General features: G+C 53.6%; 10 protein-coding genes and 1 non-coding gene across 11 annotated transcripts; 7 read left to right on the forward strand and 4 right to left on the reverse strand.

Moving 5' to 3' along the window:
- Positions 1–498: 498 nt before the first annotated feature.
- Positions 499–1,232, forward strand: LTS14_010022 (uncharacterized protein; the record flags this gene model as incomplete). Its single annotated transcript, XM_064842700.1, has 2 exons — positions 499–763; positions 886–1,232. The coding sequence occupies 2 exons, from the start codon at positions 499–501 to the stop codon at positions 1,230–1,232; spliced, it is 612 nt and encodes a 203-aa protein (XP_064689697.1).
- A 538-nt stretch (positions 1,233–1,770) lies between these two features.
- Positions 1,771–4,288, forward strand: LTS14_010023 (uncharacterized protein; the record flags this gene model as incomplete). Its single annotated transcript, XM_064842701.1, has 2 exons — positions 1,771–4,175; positions 4,234–4,288. 2 exons carry the CDS (start codon positions 1,771–1,773, stop codon positions 4,286–4,288), a joined length of 2,460 nt encoding a protein of 819 aa, XP_064689698.1.
- A 607-nt stretch (positions 4,289–4,895) lies between these two features.
- Positions 4,896–5,977, forward strand: LTS14_010024 (uncharacterized protein; the record flags this gene model as incomplete). The annotated part of the gene is made up of 2 exons (XM_064842702.1): positions 4,896–5,732; positions 5,789–5,977. The coding sequence occupies 2 exons, from the start codon at positions 4,896–4,898 to the stop codon at positions 5,975–5,977; spliced, it is 1,026 nt and encodes a 341-aa protein (XP_064689699.1).
- A 1,384-nt stretch (positions 5,978–7,361) lies between these two features.
- On the forward strand, positions 7,362–7,458 carry LTS14_010025. Its single transcript has one exon. It is a non-coding gene; the product is annotated as a tRNA-Gly (tRNA).
- A 418-nt stretch (positions 7,459–7,876) lies between these two features.
- LTS14_010026 (uncharacterized protein) lies at positions 7,877–8,795 on the reverse strand (the record flags this gene model as incomplete). The annotated part of the gene is made up of 2 exons (XM_064842703.1): positions 7,877–8,040; positions 8,087–8,795. The coding sequence occupies 2 exons, from the start codon at positions 8,793–8,795 to the stop codon at positions 7,877–7,879; spliced, it is 873 nt and encodes a 290-aa protein (XP_064689700.1).
- A 473-nt stretch (positions 8,796–9,268) lies between these two features.
- ERG24 (erg24, C-14 sterol reductase) lies at positions 9,269–10,835 on the reverse strand (the record flags this gene model as incomplete). Its single annotated transcript, XM_064842704.1, has 2 exons — positions 9,269–10,679; positions 10,738–10,835. The coding sequence occupies 2 exons, from the start codon at positions 10,833–10,835 to the stop codon at positions 9,269–9,271; spliced, it is 1,509 nt and encodes a 502-aa protein (XP_064689701.1).
- A 2,133-nt stretch (positions 10,836–12,968) lies between these two features.
- Positions 12,969–16,304, forward strand: LTS14_010028 (uncharacterized protein; the record flags this gene model as incomplete). Its single annotated transcript, XM_064842705.1, has 1 exon — positions 12,969–16,304. One exon carries the CDS (start codon positions 12,969–12,971, stop codon positions 16,302–16,304), a length of 3,336 nt encoding a protein of 1,111 aa, XP_064689702.1.
- A 1,368-nt stretch (positions 16,305–17,672) lies between these two features.
- On the forward strand, positions 17,673–19,662 carry LTS14_010029 (uncharacterized protein; the record flags this gene model as incomplete). The annotated part of the gene is made up of 5 exons (XM_064842706.1): positions 17,673–17,709; positions 17,807–18,030; positions 18,082–18,292; positions 18,373–18,765; positions 18,818–19,662. 5 exons carry the CDS (start codon positions 17,673–17,675, stop codon positions 19,660–19,662), a joined length of 1,710 nt encoding a protein of 569 aa, XP_064689703.1.
- Positions 19,663–20,314: 652 nt separating this feature from the next.
- Positions 20,315–20,973, reverse strand: RPC11 (RNA polymerase III C11 subunit; the record flags this gene model as incomplete). The annotated part of the gene is made up of 2 exons (XM_064842707.1): positions 20,315–20,898; positions 20,964–20,973. 2 exons carry the CDS (start codon positions 20,971–20,973, stop codon positions 20,315–20,317), a joined length of 594 nt encoding a protein of 197 aa, XP_064689704.1.
- Positions 20,974–21,433: 460 nt separating this feature from the next.
- On the forward strand, positions 21,434–22,030 carry LTS14_010031 (uncharacterized protein; the record flags this gene model as incomplete). The annotated part of the gene is made up of 2 exons (XM_064842708.1): positions 21,434–21,804; positions 21,868–22,030. 2 exons carry the CDS (start codon positions 21,434–21,436, stop codon positions 22,028–22,030), a joined length of 534 nt encoding a protein of 177 aa, XP_064689705.1.
- Positions 22,031–22,622: 592 nt separating this feature from the next.
- On the reverse strand, positions 22,623–23,807 carry LTS14_010032 (uncharacterized protein; the record flags this gene model as incomplete). Its single annotated transcript, XM_064842709.1, has 2 exons — positions 22,623–22,671; positions 22,705–23,807. 2 exons carry the CDS (start codon positions 23,805–23,807, stop codon positions 22,623–22,625), a joined length of 1,152 nt encoding a protein of 383 aa, XP_064689706.1.
- Positions 23,808–24,652: the final 845 nt, after the last annotated feature.

A 24,652-nucleotide genomic window follows, 5' to 3' on the forward strand; every position in this document is an offset into this window, starting at 1 on the left:
GTGCAGATGGCTCGCGCAGATAGAAATGTGCATTTGCCACTCACCCGCTGGCAACTCATGGCTGCATCGATCGCATCCCGAAGGACGCGATCCTCTGCTGAGTGTGGAGACTACGTGTGTGTCGATCGTACGGGTTGCCCACGAGCACGACTGCATTATGCGGTTGAGAGTAGAGGCGCATGTTTGTATCGTTACCACTGTAGGTCGAGACATGTCGCAGATCCCCCTCAAGTACAATGCGCTGGTAGGGTCAAATCGTCATGGTACACACTCATCGCAATGTCATTCATGTTGTCGCAAGAACAATAGTCAAGCAAAACTCGGTACGACACTGTCCCAGGCTCAAAGACGAGAGCTCGGTATAGCTCACTTATATCATGTGACCGTGCCCGGACGAAGCAAGGAGAGTACCTTAGATAATACCTTCGACCATTTGCTTCCGCATAGACAAGAACAATCATCACCATCAAACCTTCACTAACGACACACCTTACCCAAATGTCGAACCTCATGTCACAAGGCACATTCTACACTACGGACATGGGCACGCCCCTCAGAATTGCTCAAGTCCTCGGCCTCACCACCTCTGCCTTCCTCGCCGGCAAAACCTTCGCAGTCAGCTTCGGCACAGTACCTGCTCTGTTACATGCGCCCGTCCCTCTCTTGGCGAAGCAGATCGATGACGTCTTCCAGGCCGACCTCATCATCAATCCCGTGCTCGTTGCGCTCGGGACCGGAGTGTTTGGGTATTTTGCTTACAGAGGTACGTCCCCCACAGTTCTGGCGACGATGAAGGGAGTGTATCTCTCCCTCACCATAAAGCATAAGGCCCTGTGCCATGGGAATGAAGGAAAGCCCAGCTAACACACGTCTCGCACCCACCAGATCCAAACCGCGGCTCCCCAGCCCACATTCTCTACACAACCTCATCCATTCTCCTAGCATCCGTATTCCCGTACTCCCTCCTGTTCCTCCATCCCATCACCGAGAAGCTTACCCGCAAAGCTCATTCCCTCTCCTGCGCATCATTGACAGATACCGCGATCGAGAGCGGTGTTGCTAAGGAGGAGACCACGCATGCGCTGGTTGACAAATGGGCAACGGTGAATCTGGGCCGGACAGTGCTGAGTACATTGGCGGCAGTGACGGCGACCTGGGCGGCGGTTGACAGATTGGAGGTCGTGCCTGCTGCGGTGAGATTGGGCGGCGGTGCAGGGCGTATGGGGAAGTAGGCTTTGGACTTGGATGAAGGGGGAGGGAGTAAGATGGGCATCCTGGTGGGCGGAGATGAGGGTATGATGTACGTGGATGGGGCCGACTTCACTCTCGAGAACGGTACTGGCATCGAATGCTCTATCAACCAGTCTTGAACAGCCGTGATCGCTCTTCCGTTACTAGATTTGTCGCAGAGCTGTAATCAGAGAAGGCAGGAGCGAACGTCAGCAGACTTTTCTTTCACTATATGTTCTGCTCCTATCTTGCTCTCGCAACACAGCGTTAAGCATAGAGTTCCAGAACATATAAGACGCACTGAACGATTCCTGTACTTGCATACGTTCGCCAAGACGGCCCATGCCTGTTCCTCGAACCCCATCTCATCACCCCGCACACTTTTCGCTTGACCATACCGCAATGGTCGAGGTCTCCTCAAACCTTCACGGATCTCACCACGCTGCTATGGTAGAGATGACGGAGGACGGTTGAAGTACAAGTATCGACGCTCACGGTAGGTATAGCCAATTTCGATTTGCACTGTCGTAGCACGCAACTATGTTTTCCAACCCGCTTCTCTTGGTCGCCCTCGCGGTCACAGCACACTGCGCAGCACCTCCCGTTGACAAGAACTTGAAGCCGTGTGGAGAGTCGTATTACTTGCCTTCACAGTACACCTGCTACGATGGCAACTTCCTGTGCCCTGTCTCCGATGGCGAAGCTTTGCTTCGCTGTGGCGGCGCATGCTACAGACCCGCAATGTACGGTTGCAGCAATGGCGAGCTGATCTATCCACCAACTTCCGGATCCAACAGTGCTCTTACTGGTACAGCATCAGGCCCGTCGGGCACAGCTTCGTCCTCTGCGACGGCATCGTCAAGTGCAGCGACCTGCACAGGCACACCGACAACACTTCATCTGAGCGATCCTCCATATGAGAATTACTTCTACTCGGACTGCCACAGCGCCAGCCAAGTCGTCGTTACAAGTCCGTTGTCAGGGAGTAACCTCACGATCATCGGACCAAGACTACTGGTTGCCTGGCCTGCTGGCAACTCAGGCGTTGTGGCTTTCTTCGCGCCGCAGAATGGCGTCAATGGTTCGTTGGGAATCGAGTTGTTTAATGGGACTTCTGTCCAGCCGTTGGATGGGGTGTACAGTCCTGCCAATACCTCGTCCTTGACTGGCAATGCAAAGGTCGGTATCAGCACGCTGGTCAGATTTAATGCCTCAGCTGTGCTCACGGTCCCGATCATGGGCAGCATAAGGACGATGAGGGACTTCACAGAGGGTCCTTCTATCCTGGTTCCGTCTGTACAGAACGCTATCACGTTTTCGCAGACGAGTGGTGGAGGTGCTGTCCTGTCACGGCTCTGGTTCGACAACATCACTACGACGTCCATGTCTTTCGTGCCTACTACCACTACCAATACCAGCAGTAGCATTACTATCAACAACCGCAGTCTCGAGCTTGCAGCCGGGACGTACAACTTCACGGCGACATTCGACTATCCGCAACTAGAACAGCTTAGCGAGACTGAAGTGCTGAACACACAATCGCAAGGACTGATTGAGCAAAATGCCGATCAAGTCACGTCGCTCTCCTTCCTCTCCTACACCAACAAACTCACAGCCGGCGCCTGGAGATTCCTGACCTACTTCGGTCGAGACAGCATGATCAGTCTACTCCTTCTCCAACCAGTCCTGTCCGAAGGCCAGGGCGGCGCAGTCGAAGCTGTCATCTCAGCCGTGCTTGAGAGACTGAACAGGACGGATGGGAGTGTATGCCACGAAGAAACGATTGGAGACTATGCAACCTATCTTAATCTGCAGAAGAATATCAGCAGTACCGCACCAGGTTGTACATATCAGATGGTCGATACGGACTACTATCTCATGCCGGTCATGCAGAATTACTTCCTTGAGAGCCCAGTTGGTCAGAGCAGGAAAGATGCCTTTCTCGCTACTGTTTCGAGTCAGGACTTTGGGAACCAAGGGTTGACTTATGCTGAGCTGGCTCTTATCAATGCAGAAAAGATTATGAACACTTCTGCAGCTTTTGCAGCGGCTGGGGGTCAGACTGAAGACAACCTGATTCACCTAAAAGAAGATCAGGTGGTCGGTGAGTGGCGTGATAGCACGTATGGCATTGGTGGTGGGCGCATTCCATATGATGTGAACTCCGCTCTAGTCCCGGCAGCATTACGCTCGATCGCTACGTTGTCAGCCTCTGGCTTCTTCCCGGAATATCCCGAGTGGACCACCCTTGCTGGGGAGTACGCGCAAGTCTGGGAAGACTCGGCCTTGCAATTCTTCGAGGTCACCGTTCCAGTCGACCAGGCACGAACGCTGGTCACCAACTACACAGCCTCCGCAAGCGACGGCTTCCCATCCTACGCCTCGAACATAACCTCACCCATCGTCTACCATGGCCTGTCACTACAAGGCAACAACGACCAGCCCCTCGTCAAAGTAATGAACACAGATGACTGTTTTCGGCACTTTCTCTTGAACACCACAAACCAAACACAACTTACGGCCTTCATCAACCAAACAGCAAACAATATCCTCAACCCCTTCCCAGTCGGCCTAAGCAACCCAATAGGTCTTCTCGTGGCCAACCCAGCCTACGGCGGCGATGCAGTCTACGCCGCAAACTGGACAAATAACGCTTACCACGGCACGGTCGTCTGGTCCTGGCCTATGGCTATGATGGCTGCTGGACTTCAGCGACAAATAGGCCGTTGCTCGACCACGCCCGTACCGGAGTTTTGTGCGAATCAAGCCGTGAGGACCAAGGCATTGGCGGCGTACAACCATCTTTGGGACTTGATCGAGGCGAACAGTGGGAATCTGAGTAGTGAGGTGTGGAGCTGGATGTACAGCGGTGGAACTTTTGAGTCGATCCCGCTGGGTTCTTTACCGCCACCGCCTGGGCAGAGTCCGACGGAGAGTGACGTTCGGTAAGTGCTTGATATTGACGAAAAGTGAACATTGTCTGTTGGCTGACGGTTCTCGTAGACAACTTTGGAGCTTGACGTATTTGGCGGTGACTCGAGACACGGGTCTTCAATGATTTAGCCGTTGATTATGATGACGCTCTTTGTCTAGAAAGGACTTCCGAAGCATGGTTCATCTCCAGGACGTGGTGTGGCCATGATCTGCGAGCTTGTCCGATCTATGCTGAAGATGTCGCCGTGATCGCGAAGAGTGGAAGCGGAGGGCGGACATTTGGAATCCGCCGTCTCAGACGAGTCGAGGTTAGCGTATGCGAACGCACGGACAATTCCTCACAATCTCTTCGTCCCGTTCCTCGTTCAAGCTGCAGATGTCACCTAGAAGCTCTGATGTACTGTATGCAAGTCAGTGAGAGTGTGTCAGCCATTGGCTCCCAGAGTCGTAGTGATTGCGCCGGGACGTACTTCGACAGTATGACGAGTAGGCTCAACAGCTGCGCTCGTATTGCTGGTTTCGATTGTGGTTGATGCAAGGAAGTATTTAGGTCATGCCACTGCCTGCCTCGAATCCCCTATTCCTTCGAGCAGGTCTTTACCACCAGATTTCTAAACTCACTCCAGTCGCCTTTCGGCCTTGCCTAGAAGCAATATCTCCAGCACGCTGCTACTGCTCAAGAGGACTTATCCCACCTGCCTACCTATACTTCGGCGCACACGAAGGTGACCATGACCAGCAAGCCCACCATCCCCAGCACGATGAAGGCGTGGCAGTACACCGATGTCGTCGGCGGACTCGAGAAGAACCTGGAGCTCAAGTCAGTGCCCATGCCGGAACGCAAGCCGAATCAACATCTGGTGCAAGTGACCTGGGTTTCTACCAACCCAGTCGACTACAAGCCAGCAGAAATCGGGATGATCAACCGTTTCATGATCCCGAAACCTGCCACTCCCGGTCTTGATCTTGCTGGACGTATCGTTGCACCTGCTGCTGGCTCTTCGCTCAAGGCTGGTGATCTGGTATATGGCTGTACTGGCCAGTCCATCTTTGCCGGAGGTTCGCTTCGAGAGTACGCTATTGTTGCAGATAGCAAGGCTGTTGTTGCAGCACCTGAAGGTGTGTCCGCAAAAGATCTCTCGACTATCGGCGTGGCTGGTGTGACAGCACTACAATCCATCAAGCCCTTCGTCAAGAAAGGAGACAAGGTCTTCATCAATGGCGGCTCTGGCGGTGTCGGTATTTTTGCTATCCAGCTTGCGAAGGCATATGGACTGTCAGTCACAACGACCTGCTCAACCGCGAACGTCGAATTTTGTCGGTCTCTAGGTGCCGATCAAGTAATCGACTACAAGAAAGAGAATCTTGTCGAAGCTCTGAAGAAGAGCGGGCCATACGACCATGTGGTCGACAATGTCGGTGCCGACTACAGCTTGTTCTTTAAAGTGGCGGACTTCACTAAGCCTGCTGCGAAGTACGCTTTCGTGGGCGCGACACCTAGCTTTGGACTGGTCGGTAATCTGTCACGGGCCGCTTTGCCACGGATTATGGGAGGTGCTGGTCGTAAGGTATGTCAGGGTGATGACCTGGGGGAGAAATCAGCAGACACTAACAGGTGTGCCAGATCGTCCCCATCACGTCGGTGTCACTTGAGAAGGACCTCATCGAGGTAGCAGATCACATAAAGAGCGGCCAGGTGAAAGTGTTCTACGATTTCGAGTACACATTCGAGAACGTTCGCGATGCGTTTGCAAGGCAGAAGACTGGCAGAGCGAGAGGCAAGATTGTCGTGCAGGTTAATGCTGATGCCTAGAAATGGGAGAGATCAATTTCAGTTGGGTGCGATCCGTTTGCCAACGTTTCAGCGCTGCGATAATGTTCCGGCGTTGAGCACTCACCTAGATCCATATCCTTGGGGGATGAGCACGATCCCGCGCAAACTCCGAAAATGACAGGAGGTGAGGACGTTTGATGAGATCGTAAGTTTTATAGTAGGCTACATGGTTTATCGTAGGGCCCGAAGCATGCCAATTCAAACACTTCCTCGCACACTCCGGCAATGTAATCGAATAGACCTGATACATCCAGAACCCAGACACCCTTCGTTGGTTGGACGAGGGTGGCAATTTGGTTGAGCATTTGATCTGTTGCTTTGGAGCAATTTGCTGCTTGGAAAGAGGAAGCGTATCGTTTCGCCGATGGGCGTATCCGCTGAAGCGTGGGCGAATAATGATATCGATTTTTGTTTATTGTCGGCTTTGAATTGATTGGAATTGATGGCGTCGATATCGTAACGATGCCTAATGATTGGGGTCGTCGGAAAAGTGTATTGTTTGGATATGATTAGGAAATATCGCTAAGACATGCTCTCGATCGACTCACTGTTGATATGCTGGCTGGTGAAATACTGTCTGCTAGAACGCTGAATGTGATCTTTTGCTCGCTATCGGTGCTGAGATTGGATGTGTACGACTGTTCGTGGTCTCGTCGTACTTGTAATTCTTGCCCAGCGGCCGAGCGACCTCCCTATAGACCTTATACTCTTCCTATGCCTAGTGCTCGTCGGCCCACAGTGACATACAAATGGTCGCGTGCACATTTTCTTCAGCAAAGCCGAAGACAGCCACAGAAAGCCAGGTTGAAAATCCGTCAAAGCAGCGTCATTGGCGATGCCGGAGCCAAGCCTTGCCTCTTTGAGCTACTCACTAACGCGTTATGGTGGCAGCCACCATGGATCCTTGCAACTCAGTGGCTGAAGTCGAAGAAAAAGACTTTTGCTACGTCACTGTTATCACCATGTCGAACTCTACCGTAGGCTAGCATTCCATGGAAAGGAGTGTCTAGACTTCGTCAACGTTGCGGTGGTCATGCTAATGCTGTGACGTCTGTCAGATCACGATTATACTCATCTGCCAGCAAAGGTGTATATAGATATGTTGATTAGGCTATCTATCAGACACATTTGAGACTCAAAGCTGAAAGTGAGGAGTGCTTCAACTATGAAGAAGGGGGAAGTTCTCCCAAGTGCAAAGTTTCGAAGGTACCCTCCGAACGGAACCCTTGTGGTTGTCAACAACCTTCGTCGATTAGCGTAGAAAAGGAGGAACTCTGGGGCAAGTCGGCCACTCCTTGGCTATCGACTGAGACTAACATATGTTTTTAGAACAGTAAACGATTTCCATCCATCGGATACATCAGCGTTGGTGGTTTAGTGGTAAAATTGGCCGTTGCCAGAGCATTCACTCCGAATATTCCCGTCTCGGCCAGCCCCGGGTTCGATTCCCGGCCGACGCAAACCTTTTGCTTCTTGTTATGGACCTAGACGGACTGTAGTTTAAGCAATTCTTTTGTGGTCGGCGGGGGCGATGCCCGCTTGGTAAATCAGAGGTCCATTCACTTCCGCTTGCCAAGCTTTTGAAGGCTCGAAAGGGCAGATGTACCAACTCATAGCCCCAACCGTAACGATGGAGATATTGTTGGTCTTGCACAATAGCCAGGTATGTATGCCAGCCGACAGCATGTGTGCAAGAAGCTGTCGAGGGGAAGAACGCGTCTTCTCTTTCAATGGGGACAATGCTGTACACTCAAGGTTGCTAAAGAAGCTTGTAAGGTTCGAGATGCAGCTGGGTACGACGTACCATGATGCAGAGAGAGATGGACATCGAAACGTCAAATATCAGGGGAGTCGTAATTCATTCTTCGTCTCACAAAACTATCTGGCTTTCTTGTCACCACCCGCGGCAGTCTCCAACGCTTCGAGTAGCTCCCCTCCAAAAACATACATCATGTAGATCGGAAAGACGATCCAAGCACCATTCGGAATGATCCAGAGAAAGATGAGGGATATGACATCGTTATGTCCGATGTTGTCGAAGCCTTAGATCGTTAGCAAACGCAAGGCGGACATGATTTTCAGACTTACCTGAAAAGGCCTCGTTCAGCCAGTACAGCACAGTCTTGGAGAACGTCAAGCTCGCCGTGCTAAATGCCAATAGCACCGCCCACCCAGCAACCCTCCCGTGAACAGTCCTGCTCTCACCCAACGCCTGCAATCGTCCGAGCGTACTCATATCCGGCGCTCCTCTCCCCTGCACCTTCTCCTGCTGACCGTACGCATACACCCAATACAAGTAAACCAAATACGCCGCCGTCTCAAAGGTGTTCAGCGTCGCCTGCGCAGCTGTAAAACCATTGTGCGCATCCCAGGCTTTACTGCCGTAGATATGGTCCACTTGTCCATATAGTTCGTACGGAACCCAAAGAGGCCATTGGAGGGAGCCACCGGGCATGCTATAGGGTCGCAGGAAGACGTAGCCAGTATCCCAGATCACTAGCGGGAGGCTGATGGCGAGCCATATTAGAGTCAGGTTGGAGGGGGTGTGGGACCAGGCTTTTGGTTGGCGTGTTCGGGGGATGTATGGGGTCGAGGTGCGTGGTGGGAGTGGTGATCGCGCTAATTGTGATATCGATACCGGCTTGCTGGGGGTTGGCTGTGCCGCTGCTGCTGTTGTTGTGGTCACATGGTTGGGTTCTGCGGATGAGCGTGTTGATCTCTTCGTCGGCGAGGACCTGGTAGGCGTCTCCGATGGTGGACTGGGGAACTCGGTCGGATGATTACGTGTAGCGACCATTTCTGCGACGTTTGCGACAAATATTGGAGATTATGTAGCAGATGTGAATGTGTTGTGGTTGTAGGCGCAAGTCTCCTCTTGATCGAAAGGTTGCCCGCACTTCCCCAGCCTCCACCTCGTTTCGCGATGCAAGATCGTCGCACCACTGACGTAGAGGCTTTTGGTCAGATTGGACTTCGATCTGGTAAAAGGCAGACCACTGTACTGGGGATCAGCTCTGTACGCGGTACGCAGTCGACGAGCTCGCAATCGCTCCGAGTACGAGACAGCCACGGCACGAGACGACTGTGCCCGGCAATGTGGGCTCAAGCGCATCAATCGTACAAAGTCGAGTACACGTGCATGCCTCTGAATATCATACATTATGTGCATCGCTGCGAGTTCCTAAGCACGCACCCGTGCACGTCGGTACACCTCCGATATCCTGCCTTTCGGTCTCCATCGTACACGTCGCGAGCCTTCTGATCTGCCACCTAGTAAATACCAGGAATGATCCTGTACGGCACCTTCTTGCAGTAGTCCTCCCAGTCCTTACCGTACTTGCGCCGGCACTTCAGCTCATCTCTCCTCTCACGATGAAGTAACAAAACACCAAAGTACAACATAAAGAAGTACGTGACTGGTATCGCAGCGCCCTCCATACCATCGCGGGTGACCAGACGGCTCCCGGGTGTAAGCACACTGTCCACGATCCTGTAGCCAGAGAGAAGCGTAGGTAGACAGTACGACCAGGACATGAACCAGTCGCCCAGGTAATTGATGTGGCGGGCGCGACCCCACCAGCCCGTGATGAGTAGTTTTGAACCGGTGTGCGTGGTAATGTATTTGAGGTGGGCAACTGAAGGGTTATTGGGATCAGTACGGACGGTGTTTTTCTCGCTGTTGCTCGCGCGGAACACGTAGTAGCCGAAGCCTGCGATGGCGAGGATGGCGAAGCTGTACCATGGTCCGAGGATGACTGGGTGCACTGAAAGATATCGTGCCTGCAAGCTGTAGATGAATGGTACCCAAACGAGATCGCCGAATGCCAGCATGAAGCCGAAGCCGTCGGTGGTCAGATCCATCTGTGTGAGGATGGATGATTCATTGTAGAAGCAGTCCATCGCGTAAATGCCTTGCGCGATAGTGACCATGAGCATGGAGTCGGTAATATAGCCATAAGAGCCGTACTGTCTGGCCATGAAAGCCAGATCGAGCACGAGCCAGCCAAGAAGTCCAGGGCGCACTTCCATGAATGACTTAATGTCGATCTCACCGAAGTAAGGGATAGTGACGCGCGGGTTGAGCTCGCGACCAATGTACCAGTCGTAGATGATGTTGCCGCTGTGGCCACCAGCAGCCAACTCACGTCGCTCTGCATTTCCTTGTTTGACCGTGAATGATCGTAGGTAGACGTAGGTGGCAAGCGCATACGAGATGACGATGTTGGTGGTGAGGATCTGGATGTAGTTGCGATTGATGAATGTCCAGACCTGAAACTCTGGTCCTAATGCGAAGGAGCCCGCCGCCAGGATGAAGAGGGTCAAGCAGGCGGAGATGAACGAGTTGAAGCGGTACTTCAGCCTACCGCCTGTTCGTAGCTCAGTGCCCTCGACCTCTTCCGCAGGTAGCATTGCATAGAGTGCCAAACTCCAACCGTACCATGCCAATGATCCTAGCACACCCTCGACAGTCACGAGACCAGTCCATCCAGGCCAGCCAACCTCACGTGCCAAGACACCACGCGCATGCTGCCATCCAGATTGCGTGGAGAGTAAAGGCGCATTGAACAGCTTGCGAGGCGAGAGAAGGGATGGTGCAGGACAGCCGGTGACGTCGTTGCAGAGGAAGGCGAACGCGTAGCAGGCGATGGGCAGACCGAAGGAGATCAATGCCGCGCCAATACTACATCAAATTGTCAGCAATCGCGTCGTTTGGCAAGGCTGTGTGGTCAATCGCGTACGGTCCACCGAATTCATAGCCATGCGCTGCAGGCTTCACCAGCTCGGCGGCTTCTGCTCCCGCATTCTTCGCCTTATCAACCGTACGTCGGGTAGACATGATCGGCAGTGAAGGTCAATGAGATATGAGAGCTTCGATGTGAGCAAGTCAAGGAGGAAGAGTCGCGACACCATCGTGTTTGTACATCGCGAAAGTTAATCGTACCACAAATGACGCAGGCGGTCTGTGCTCTTCTCGTGATCAACGTCCAGCACCATCACGTAACAGTGGTTCGTATATGGCTCGTAGACAGCAGAGTCGAATCTCACATGGTCCAAATCATGAAGCGACAGTCATGCAGCGTTCGCGCAATTTCATCCGGCAAAGTAGCCACAACGAATCCACGATCCTTCACATATCAGTCACACTTACTTCTGGAGTGCATTGACAAGAAGGTAAGAGTCATGCTCTGGTCGCCTTGCAGACAGCCCCCTCAAAAGAGAGCAGGGCAGCTGTCACCGATGAGCGTAACAATCACCCTTTAATCGGGGTTCGAGGTTGCCATGCTGTGGCGACTGCACTTGCAGGAACGGCGTCAAGTATGCCTGCCCCGAAACCACCAAACACAAGTATCAACATACTCTTCATTACCTTTTGCTCAGCTCAACAGTAAAATCTGCATCAGCATCACAACCAGAGGGCCATTGATCAACTGCTGGTCTTTATTCTCCATTCCACTCCTCTACCCACTAGCTGTGATCAATCGCCTCACATCCTCCACAATCAATACATTCGCCTCAGTATGGACTCCATAGCCAAGTATCTTCGGGACAAGACTATGTGGACGACCGTTAACATCACCGTAGCTCTCCACTTGATCGGAGACCTTACCATGCAACTACTTCCACAATCCTGACGTACATGGCAATGGGAGGAGATACACACGGGAATCCCTCAGGCGACCTCTTCGTTACCGTCACTCCGCAACTTGTCTGGTAAGGACTTAACGTTACGAGACTCTTCAAGGGCATCCTCACGGATGCGATGTATTAATGCGTAATCGACCAGTGGCTGCAGTTTCTGCAAAGGAAGTTTCTCGCTCGCGGAAGATCGTACTGGCGCGATACATTGTCCAAGCTGCTCATCCACAACCTCATCGGGAATGCTCTGTTCGGCTACGTCCTTATGATGGCGGCCGGCAGCTGCCAGCTGCACTGGCCTAGCACGATGTTGAACGCGACACTTCAGATTTTATGTCATGCCACCTCATCATCCCTGCTGATGCTGACATGGACTCTACAGAACCCATTTCGCGTTCTCTTTGACAGACTCTTCTCGATGGATTCCTTGATCTCGATCCCGTTCTTCCTTTGGTTGCAATTAAGATATCTCCAGCCAGGGCTTGCCAGCTGGGATCTGCTTCTCGAGCTGTTCAATATTATGCGTGCAAACGGCGCCAATGTGACTGAGCTACAGCGGTACGAGACGACACAGCTCGCAGCCAAGCAGGTGCAAACGAGAGGTATCGAGATGGATGTCGGTGTCTGGGAAGCTGGGAGGGTGGACTTCGCGTAACGACCGGACAGCACGGGAGTTGTGAGGCCATTGTGGCTGTTCGAGCAGGCTCTAGTACTCACGACACCGCGAACCACAGACCAGATTCTTCCGACCTACTGGAAGGAGATGTTTCGCTGGACACTCCACGATCGTTATGCAGCACTGTTGTGTGCATGACCGCTTGAAGTGAATTGTGGTACATTGGCAAGATGTGATTCGGCTTTGATATCCCCAGATGCTTATTGTCTTATCGTGTAGACGAAGTGGTCGGTAGATGGTTAAAATCTTGCTCGCTCTCGTCGAGATGATCGTTCGTCTCACCTTCACCGTCCTGGATCGTGATTGCCGTTCTCTTCTCTCATGGCTGTGTGCGCCCTCTAGCACGTGCACCGGCCAATGCTGCTCTGCCGAGATCAAACCGACGCCTCCGCATCTCAGCCGCCCCGCTAGCGCCGAAACTCGAAGCACGACCCGGTCAGTCAGCCAAACGTCGCGGTCGCAAAGAAGAAACATGACCATCGCGCCAATTGTGACCACATCCACCTCTCCGCACGCGACCAAATATTACAGCCAAGCAGACATCCGGGATTAGTAGCAAGTTAAAATTAGCAGGCTTAGCTCATCACCACGCTCGCCAGTACTCACCCAGGCGTTATCCCGTAGAAGCATGCGCCCGACGTTCCCAACGAGCACGGTATGAATGGGCAGACCTCTCCACTGCCGAGCGATACTCCAGCAGATGTGCTACCGGAGAGAACGACGATAGAATCTACGACGAATGGCACAACCGGCCCAGGAATCGTGGCGCAAAGCCATGAACAGGAGGCCACGGATGCGAGGCCTGCACCCGACATTGCAGAAGGAAGACGCGCAGACGATGATATTGCACACGTCAAGGCCGATAACGATGTGATCATGAATGGAGACCACGACGATGCTGCTTCCGAGGCCGAGACACTCATCGACAGCCCAGTGAAGAAACGCGAGGCTGAGAAGCAAAAGCAATTACAGACGCGGAGTAGGATCGGTGGCCTACCGGTGCCTGGAGAAGATGACGAAGAAAGCGAGTCTGTGGCCACGCCGCTACAAAGCACCGAGATGAGCGACGTCAAGGTTGCATCTGGCATCGATGGCAAGGAATCTGGCGATGAGATGGATGTGGGTAGTGATAAGGAGGAGAGTAGTGATCCCCTCAGTTCCGCCCCATCTCCGGCATCAACAGCGCTTTCCCTGGTATCTGGAAGGTCTCGCGCCATGTCTGAGGGGCTAGAAACTGCTCACAACGATGCCGAAACCGAGAATCCACGTAAGCGAAAACACCGAGCATCCTCTGTCGGCTTTCCTAGCAAACGCCAAAGCATGGACCCGCCAAAACGTAACCTGCGTGGTATTCAGTCTGAGGATCTGGCTGGTCAGGCAGACAGATCTCCTTCTCCCAAGCTACGGAGTCATCGGAGAGCGGCATCTACACAGTCTGCATTGTTGGACGGCACGGCAGATAATCCTAGACCACGACGAGGCGCATCCCAACTCCCTATGCGCGATCCAAAGTCCAGAAGTACGTGGGAGGAGTCCGATGCCTCATCTGAAACTGCTTCGTACGGCCACACAGATTTGCGGCGAGCGCAACGTGGTGTCGGAAGATCGACATCGACACCTGGACGACCGATCGGGCGGGAGCTCAAACGTCACGTCAACAAGTACGGCTTTACACGGCTTGCAGAAGCCTGTGATAATGGTGATCTGGACCTGGTCAAGCAGTGGCGAGAACGGGATCCGGAGCAGCTGGAGGTAGCGGAGTATGCACAGAACAAGCCTCTTCAGATTGCATCGCTGAGAGGAAATGCCGAGATTGTGCAGTATCTTGTCGACGAAGGCTGTCAGATTGATTGTGCGAATGTCGACAAGGATACGCCACTCATTGATGCTTCCGAAAACGGCCATCTGGAAGTGGTCAAAATTCTGCTCAATGCTGGTGTAGATCCATTGGGTCAAAATCTAAAAGGGCAACAGGCTCTGGATGTCGTTAAAGACGACGAGGACAACGCCGATGAGATCCGGGTGATACTACGCAATGCCATCGAACAATGGAACAGCGATGGCGCAAAGCAGCGACGCGAAGAAGATGAAGAAGCACGTCATCAGCAGAAACCCAACAAGGAGATTCACTTCATGGCACGAACGCACGAGAATTTGATTAGACTCATTACTATTAATGATCGGAATGGAGTAAGGGAGTTCCTCGATGCCCGTGTACCCGTCGACAACGCGGCCATCGCAGCCGCGGCACGTACTGGTGATCAGTATCTTGTCAACATGCTGCTCGCAGAACTGTCAGATAAGAAGGCTAATCAAAAGCCGGAGAAACCCGTACTAGCAGTTCTCGGAACATCGCACTTCGAGATGCTTAAGATGCTGACATCGCTGGACCAATTCAACCCTACCTGGATATCGCGAGGCGGGAAGTCGTGGGCTGAGATTGCAGAAGAGAGGGGTGGCCCGCACTGGCGACAGGAGAAAGATTTGTTTGAGAGGTTGACAGTGGGCAAGGCTAAGAACATGGGTATCCGGCGGAGCTCAAGTCCAGTGACGAAGCGGGAGAGCATTAAGCGTAGACTACCGCCTCAGCTCAGAGATCGGGATGAGAGTGACGAGGAGGACGGACCGAAGCCGAAGAATGGTCGCAGGTTGATGTCGAGACGAGCGATGCGAGCTGCGAGCAGTAAAGCGAGGTCGGACTCGGAGTTTGAGGGCGAGTCGACGTCAGATACTGGCACTGGCCACACGGTCGAAGCAAACGAGCCGGAGCCGGAGACATCAATGCAGCCGCCTGGTAGCCCGTCTCGCAGAAAGGCTCCAATTCGGCAACGTACGAAGAGCATCTCTTCTGTGCCTACTGAAGTGTCACCGAAGGCGAGAAGGCGGTCTTCTTCGTTTCGCGGTCTGCAGGAGCATGCTCTTCCTGTGGTGGAGGAGACAGCTGAGGATCGGGATGGAATGGAGATTGATGCCAATGAGAAAGCAGAGGCTGTTCTGCGAGAAGCGCAAGCGCGAGAAGAGCAACAGCGCAAGGCGGCAGCTGAAGCCGAAGCCAAGGGAGCCGAGGAGGCAGTGAAAGCGGAAGAGAGACGCAAGGAGGAGGAAGCACGGAAAGCCGAGGAAGAGCGCCAGGCCCAAGTCGAGCGTACACTTGCAGAAGACGCTCGCCGACTAGAGGCAGAGGAGATGGCGCGGAAGGCCGAAGAGCAGAAGAAATTGGACGAGGAAAGGCGGCAGAGTGAGGCTCAGATGGAAGGCGCTAGGCGCGATTTCTGTCGGAAGCTTTTTGATGTCCTTCCGCGGTCCATGGCCGAATCATTCGATCCAGATGGGAGTGAAGGGGGGATCACGGACGCCATACTCACTGACATCTGTTTGCCACTACACGTCGTACGTGACGAGAACGGCACGGATCAAATACTCAATGTGCAAGCTGCGGCGTTGCTCGGTAAGCGTGGTCAGGAACTGCTCTTCCCTCGCAGCTCCGAGCTGGGCTTCACGCGGACATTTAGCGAACAGTGGCAGGCTTCCACACCCGGGTCGAGCTTTACCCGCCGCATTGCGCACGAACTTGCGAAGCAAAGGGTTCTAGATGAGATGTCGTCTGTGGACGATGATCACGAAATGCAAGACGCGTCTGGTGACTTTGCTGCTAAAGTGAAGCGTATGCATGATCGTCTTGACCGGGTCGCTCGGTATCGAGATCAGATCGTGGACACGCTTCCACTAGAGCTCGTGCAGCTTCAGGACGTCCTCGCCAATCTCGACTCGGCAACTCGTGACCTGCAGCTCTTGGTCCAGTACTCGCAGCTATCTGCGCAGCGATCCTCAGTAGTACGGACTAAGCTTGACAAGCAGAGCTTTGTAGGACGCATACAAGGGGTTTGGGAAGTGGAGCCCCTGATGAGGCAGTTCAAGGCTGGTGAGGAGGTCAAGACGCATGCCGAGGCTTGGGCTGGTGAGACGGTTGTTACGATTGTACATGAGAAGTAGATATTGCTGTGTAGAGCCCCAGTATCGTGCAGCTGCAGTGGTACCGCTAGAGGTACTGGTTAGGTCGAGAATGCGTGCCAATCTATCATCCCTCACACGTCTGTGGTAGCCACATACCATCGAGGGGCATCGTCAATGGCTCAGTGTATGTTCACACCTTGGGGATCGTCTACATCTGTCTATACCTGGGACAGAGCGTGTGTGGGAGAGTGTTGGTAGTAAGCCGATGGACCTCACGCGGCACCCTTGCTAACGTGAACCACGAGTGGAAAACAGACCACGTGCCCGTTGCTGTCCTTGTGACACCGCGAATTCCCGCCGCCCAGGTCTCTAATGTACTGTACCAGTGGTCCTTCTGGAATCGTCCTGGCCAGACTAACTTCTGCAGAAGAAGAATAATAGAGTCTGGGTCGGTTCGCGGCCACGACCTCGGCAGTGGCTTGTCTGATAGGCGAGCGCTTTGAACGTGGTCGTGGGGCCGTCGTCAGGCCAAAGCGCACGGTGAAGTTTACTGCTAGCTTGAGGATATCCCCGCAATTGCGGTTTGCCCATCTAGATTCCAAGGGTCTCCTTGTTCGAGAGGGTGCTTCGCTAGCTAAATGGCGATACAAGACTATGGATTGTGTTGGCTGAGACGAGATGGTATGTGCAATTCGGAGCGAGCGGCGATGAAATATCGTTGAGCTGTGGTTATCAAGAGGTGATTGTGATGTTCGTGTAGCAATATAATTAGGGATGAAAGTAAATATGGAACTGGTCATCCGACACTTTCGGTACTGCTCGAACGTGCATATGCTTGGCGACGTAGACCTGAACAGGGGGCAAGTGGGAAGGTGGAAGCATAAAGGCAAAAGGGCGTTGTCCGGTGGGTCTAACGTAAAGAGATGTGGTGTTGACTCTCCGCGTGATCTGTCTCAATTATTGACCGTTGTTATTCTCCCTTCTCGCGCGACCTTCATCGCAAACACCCATCATCTACGTCTCTCTCGTCTTCTCGTAATCGAGCATTCCAGCCGCTGTCCGCTTCCTGCCAAGCTGGATCGCCCACACCATCTCTACGCCCAAGCAGGTTTATTCGGCTGTACATCTCTACTATACCTCCCGCGCGCCTGAATCGCCGGACCGCATTGGTTACGTCGTTGGCACGGGAAGGGAAGGGGAACTGGCCTACTACTGCGCACCTCCTCTTTCGAGACGCACGCTTGGATTACCCTTATCCGCAGAACCTCACGAGCCTGCATCTCATCATACATACACCACCGCACGCGTTCCTGAGACGACACACAGTAGCAGAGATATAAGCGGAGCATTTGCCAGAGAGTCGCACAGATTATCCCACGCACAAGCAACAACAAATAGCCCAGCATCATGGCCGCCGCGATCCCAGCAACGCGGACCGCTAGTAGTGAGTTTGCTGCCCAGACACAACTCCTGTTTCACAAATCCACCCAAACCCGACAATCACATAAACTAACAGAATATCCTCTTCATCGTATTCACAGACCGACAGCCTTCACCGAACAGCTTGCAGCCAGCCAACCTGGCATCCAACAATCCTTTCCGCAATCGCGCGACCTCGCCGGCGCCGGCGGGCACGAGCCCGAACGATAACGCCAACATGCGCCCAGTATCCAAAAACCCGTTCCTGGACGATAGCGAGGTCATGATGAGTCCGCCGAAGAAGAGTACGACGACCAGCGGCAATGGCTTGACGGAAGACATCTTTGTATGTTGTGCGCCTCTTTCACTGCTTCGCTATCTCGCTTGTGCTTTCTAGTGTAACGCGCCGAGTAACGCGTCCCTGCTCGACCCCTCCACCGTCACTTTTTTGCACATGTTGGGAGATCTCCTGTGTCCCTTGCATGATAAGGAGCAGAACTTGTACACAAACATTATGGATCGCTTCAAGATCTTCAGTAAGCGTTTTGCTGACTATCCTCTCCTACAACAGAAGGATCTCTCGCTGCTGGATAAACCGGCGGGTAATGGTATGTACTACCTCAACACATGCGCAGAAGCGCATTGTTTGTCATGAGTGGGTAGATACTGATATACTTCCTTCGCGCAGGTACTGCACCGCCGAACAAGAACGGTCTTCCACCTCCTCGACCTGTAGGCGCACCTCCACCATCTGGCGCTAGTCGCGACAGACGTCCACCACCACCTCGAGGAGGCCCTCCTAGTCCTGGAAAGAGAGACCAGAAGCCTCGACCACGCGGGATGTCCGAATCCTCAGTCATGGATGAGAAGGAGAGGCGGGACCGCCGTGAGCGCGAGCGCATCGATAGGCCCGAGAGGACCGAATCAGAGGAGCGCAGAAGGCGTGAGAGGCGGCGAGAGCGCGAAGATAGGCACAAGAGGGAGAAGGAAAAGATTCGCAAGGGTGATCGTCCGATGAAGAAGCCGCAGGGTTTGGATATCATTGATAAGCTCGACGTTACTGGGATTTATGGTCAAGGACGTAAGTTTAATCATCATCTTGGAAGTGAAATGATCGTGCTAACATATATTAGTCTTCCACCACGACGGCCCCTTCGACGCCTGCAACCCGCACCGTAACGCCAAAGGCGGCCGCCGTCCACCACCCATGCAAGCTTTTCCCGAAGGCAGCGCAAACATGGCTCTTGGCGGCGCAGGTCCAGTCCGCTCACGCATTGACCTGGACAAATTCCACGGCCGAGGCGAAGACGCCTTCTCCGATTACGCCGTTACCCGGAAAGCAGATACCGCCACTATTGTCAACCCACACGATCGCGTCGAACCCGTCCACGGCAACGAGACTGAAGGCCTAGGAACTTCCACTTTCCTCGATGGTGCACCAGCCAGTAGAGCGGCACTGCAGCGACGAGAGTCCGAGGACCCAACCCAAATGGACGGAGGAGCCATGGGAGGTGGACTCACACGAAAACAGTCAATCGTCCAGCGCTTCAGAGGCATGTCCAATTCCCGCCGCGGTGGCGCAGCCGGTCTACGCAGTCCAGAGGCACGCTATAACGACGCCATCGAAATCAGCCCTCCACGCTACGGAAGCAACAAGGCTGTTTCCGCCGGTGGACCCGCTCGAGCTGTATACACGAAGGAGAATGAGATCAACCCGTTTGACAACGACTACGATGCCGCGTTCGAGAAGAAAGGGGCTGAGATCCGCACGGTGGAGCAACAGGGTGGACTCGCGCCACGACCGAGCAGCAATGGTCTTACTAGGAGTGTGACTGCTGACTCGCCGGCTGTGAGGGGGAGCTCGAATGAAGAGGATAGGCCGGTGGCGGCTAGTAGTTCTGGGACTGGTGGGTTCTTGAATAGGATGAAGTCGCTCAAGGGTGGGAGAAGGGCGAGACCGGAGAGGAGGGATACGTGAAGGGTGCTGGGAATGCATAGAGCGAGCTTTGGACTATGAGTGGGGGGATTTGGGCATGCTTGCTGAGGTGGAAGCGTGGGCTGGAGCGCGAAGAGGGACTTGACTATTGCGGGCTTCTGGAGATTATTGCTGGAGGGGTGCATTTTCGTCGCGTAGATCTCCTTGAGTTTTGGCATAGGATTGCGGGGAAGGTTTCAGAATGTTCAGATACCCACTAAAACTTGAGATGTCTTCATTCGCTTTGTTCTATCTTATCTGTGGTCGGCATGGCTACTGTGGATTGCCGTGTGTGGGAAATCCCCAAGCCCGGCACAGCTGCACTTCCCTCTCCATGGCACTCCGGCGGATGGTGCATCGGTCATTGCGTGCGAGAGGATGCCTTCCACTTTGGCAAAGCCGTCCAGTGCATTTACCATTCGGCTGATGGACAACTTCGGCAAGTCGTCCAGCGTAGTTACCCTCCGGCTTGAGCGACGGACTCGGCACGTATCTGCCTGCCTGCCTGCCTGTTCACTTTGCCACCCACCAACCAAGGCATCGTCGTGCCCTCGAACTGTGCTTCCCACGACGGCAACTATCAACACGGACGGAAGGTGGGTTGTCGATATCGGGGCTCTCTCTCTCTCTCTCTCTCTCTCCCCCTCTCGCCACTTCAGTTCTCCCGCCACTCGGTGTTGCATTCGGTACAGCGGTAGAACGTCGTCATCGGCTCGTCGGCACTGCGAATTTGCACTTGACGGAAGTAGGCGCTTTGACTGGGGCAGATGTCGCGTTTGCAGCGGGCTTTGGGATTGTAAGTACGGTAAGTATGGAATGGCTTGGAAGGAGTAACTGCGGGTGTAGGGAAAGGTGGCGTGGTGTGGCGTGACTCGGCTGGGAAGCCGGCCGAGTGGTTCATGGCATCCCGATATGATATGATATTGCCTGTTGCAGACCGAAGGGAGGGCAGGAGGGTAGGTGAGATCGACAAGAGAAGTAGCAAGTGGGCTTCGAGAAGGAGATACTGCTTACTCTGAGCCCGATCGACGTTCTTCCAACTATCCGCTCCTCCCAGTACATCCTCGGGCGTCTTGAGACTCATTTCCTTCCGTTCGTAGTATCGCCGATCCAGCACCATTTGGTAAGGGCAAGTCCGGCATTCGAAGCGGGTCTTGTTCGCATTGGTGTCTTCGTCCGGGGCGGTATGTGATGATGGGATCCGGGAGATTATGAGCATGTTGCTGCATGATGGACAGACTATGGAAGAGGAGATGTTTATGAGATTCTTGTCTTGGTCTTACCTTGAGTTGACGGGGACTTACATAGGAGCATTGTGAGGGCTGACGAGCCCAAGGGGCTGGAATCGTAATTTGGTCTTCGTGACAGGAAGGCACGAGTTTTGTGGCAATGAGTAAGTGAGGCTCGGCCTTGAAAATGCACGGGCCGATAGCACGCGGCCGCAGCACGCGAAAGTGACGCAGCGTCAAACGCCCTGCCGCGTTTCACTTTCTTCTGTTCGGCATGCCGTTGAATGTTCCTGTTCACACATATCAGGAGAGCAAGAGACATTGAAGTGAGGAAAAACTGCCTGATCGATTGAAAGAATACAAAGGAGTCCCCTGCCCGCGCGGTGCTCACCCATCCCAATCCCATACGAGAACATATCAATCCAACTTCCAACCTATGGATCTGAGGACCCTCATTCCTACTGGAGAACAACACTAGGCAACAACTACTGGCCACAAGCTTCTCTACCTCTCGTGCGTGTACGGCGCATTGAGCACCACCCACTATGGCAGACGAAGGCGCCTCGCCCAAAGAACAATTGATAGAATCATGCCGCCGCAACAACCCTGAACTCCTTACAACCCTTCTCCACCACCCACCCTTTCACAAGCATCCCAAAGAGACGGCTCACTTCCTCAACACGACAACCGACGCCCTAGGAGCTGGAGCACTGCACGTGGCGGCGCAATACGGCAGCTATGAGGTGCTGGACCTGATATTAGATCAAGAAGGAGTGGAGATCGATGGGAGAGATCGAAGGGAGGGTGATACGTGCTTGCATAAGGCCGTGAGATATTGCAACACGTTGAGTCCCGAGGAATGGGCGGATGGCAAGATGGTGGTGGATATTCTCGTCGATGCGGGGTGTGATCCGCGGTGAGTCGTGCAGTGACATATTCTTCAAGACGAGCGGTTGCTGATATTGTGTGATGGCTCCAGGATAAGAAACAAAGCCAAACTCCGACCTATTGACCTCGTAGACCCGCGAAACAAGGACGTGCGAACGGCTTTGCAGCATGCCGAGATGGCTATGACTGCTGGTGGTGACGTGGTGGTCGAGGACGATGACGAGCCGAATGGTCCTGGCAGCGAGAGTGACTAGAGGGATCCTTCGACTTCTGGTGTTAGTCCATGAGCTCGCGCACTCGATCAAAGTGCCAATACCTGGTGGGCAGCAGTGAGCGATTCATGTATGCATAGCGACGGCGTTACAGCTTGGCGGACGAGGTGAATGTTATTCAATGCTTCGGATGTCCGACCGCCATCCACGAAAATTCTGCGAGCCATAGATCTAGACGTGCTTTCCAGCATCATGAGCATTGCTCCTCACGTAGTATGCGATGAATACCTCGACGATTGTACAACATGAGATCATCTGCGGCAAGGCAAATGCCTAAGGTATGGTGGCCGAAGTTGACAACATGCAACGAGGACATGACGCGGAGAGGAGGACACGTGCGGAATAGGAAGGTACTGGTCAGACACTACATCCATAGAATGTCAAAACCAGATATATGTTTATGTTCTGTATATGTATATTTAGACAAGCGCAGGAGCTTCCCGCCGCGACGTAAACATGATTAGCTGCTAGCTAGTGCTGCCATCTACTGTACGTTAACAGTCGCTCACTGGGATGATGGTGACTGATGCTCGGTCGCCACGGCTACATCGACGTGCTGTGGTTTGGTGCCAATCTATACCTGCAAGAGCCGGATATAATGGGACCGCAGAGCCAGGATAACTCTAAACTCTCGATCATGTCGTCAACCACCTCACCCAATCCTGCCACCGCCACCAAGTACATCCGTCAAATTAGCCTGCCCCGTCCCTCTCTCCAAAGGCTTCGGCGTATTGGCACTCTCCTTCCATCCAATCATATAGATCGTCCTGAACGTCGCCGGGATAGTGATACTCCCATCCTCCTGCTCCTCCCCATAAAGCTCCCGATAAATCGCCTCTGTCGCGAGCAGGACATCCCGGGACAAGGGCGTGTGTTCTCGTCTCAAAGCCGCATTGGCTTCGCCCATACTTTGTAGATCGGCCATGAGAGCTGAAGTGTTAGGATAGTCGACCACGATGTCGTCAACGTCTACGGTTAAAAGTTTGAAGCCGGCTCGGGAGAGGAGGTTGCCCACGTCTCGGACGTCTGCTAGGGGGGAGATGTGGGTTCCTATCCCTCCTAGCCTTTCTTGCTCCGCGAGCTGGAGACTTCCTCTCAACTCATATAGGCTGTCGCCTCCACTCATGGCGGCTATGAAGGGAGCATCGGGTTTCAGGATATTGTTGAACTGGGTCAAGACGGACGGGAGGTCATTGATCCAGTGGAGCGACATGGAGGACATGACCAGATCGAAGCTCTCTGGTTCGTAAGGGAGGTATTCGGCTTGTTGTAACACCTGGCGCTGAACAGATATCTCCTGGTTGAAGGGCTCGTTCTCGTCACGGTAGAGCATTGCTGGGCTGGTGTCCGTACATGTGAGCTCTCCTATCCTCTTCGCGATCGGCTCTCCAGGCTCTGTGACTTCTCCTTCTTCGTTGCCCGTCAAGTCTGGCGCAGGTCGCGTGAGCACGCGAGCAATGTTACAGGCATTCGCGCCGAAGTCTAGGACCTTGGGGAAGTGCCGCTTGATATCCAACAACCTGTCGCATAGTCTCGCAGCAACTTCATCGCGGATATAGTCCACCTGTCTACTCTGCTCGACATCCCTAGCCGACCGCTCTTTGTGTAAGTACTTCGCCCTGCTGTCGAAGACTTCTGCTATAGGCGCTCTGCCGGCCGAAATGGCGTAGGTCCGTCGTTCATGGCGGCATGATCTTAGCGCATGGGTAAGCAGCGATGCCTTGCCCAGAGGTCGAAGAGTGGGCAAGAGAGTGCTCATTGGCGCTGTTGGAGCTCACATTATAGAGCATTGATTTCACCATTGGAGATCTCAAGCCATCTCGTCGATGTGATGACGGCTCCCTCGGCTGTGGGGGCGGAAGCCGTTGAAACGATCGGGACGACGAGCCGAAATCGACACCTCTTCGATCTTAGATATTTACTACACGCATACACTCCCATGTTCTGTTGACGACCTCACTCGCCAAAGCCCCAGACGGCATACTAGTGAGCACTTACAACCCATAAGCAAGTCTTCCAACCATCCCCAAAACAGAACTCACTTCCACATCAGTGGCTCCGCATACGCCGACACATGGCAATCGACGCTCTACCTGTTTAGGAGAACGCCGATCCGCTTCACGCCACACCTCTACGACTTCCGCTTCTAGAGCTTCCAAACACACCCGGCGCTTCTGCCATTGACCGTATCTTCGGGTTCTTGATTTCCACCATCCACATGACCTTGCTGTCCTGCACTTGTTGTGGATATACCTTTTACGTCTCGGCTGTGCATTCTCCGCCGCAGTCCAAGCAAGGTCATCGCACCTCAGCTCTTCCCCGAAATAGACGTTGCAAGGACGGCTTTTTGCACTTCCTTTAGCTCGCTCTTCGTGAGCCCCAATCATGCCAGAGTACCAGACTATGACCGCAAGACATGAGCTGAATCTGGTCAACGCAGCGATTGTCGAGTGCAAGGTCTGTATGCATGATCCCGGACTGGCCATTGACTCGAGGAGCCGGAGCCGAAGCTGGAGTCCGCGCATGAGCTGTACAAGCCGGACGGACTCCGGTTGAAATGGATCTCACAGGGCTCAAGCACCTTTAGCTAGTCATTCGGAGCCA

This window comes from Recurvomyces mirabilis, assembly GCF_035927965.1.
Source record: "Recurvomyces mirabilis strain CCFEE 5264 chromosome Unknown scaffold_36, whole genome shotgun sequence".
NCBI lineage: Eukaryota > Fungi > Ascomycota > Dothideomycetes > Mycosphaerellales > Teratosphaeriaceae > Recurvomyces > Recurvomyces mirabilis.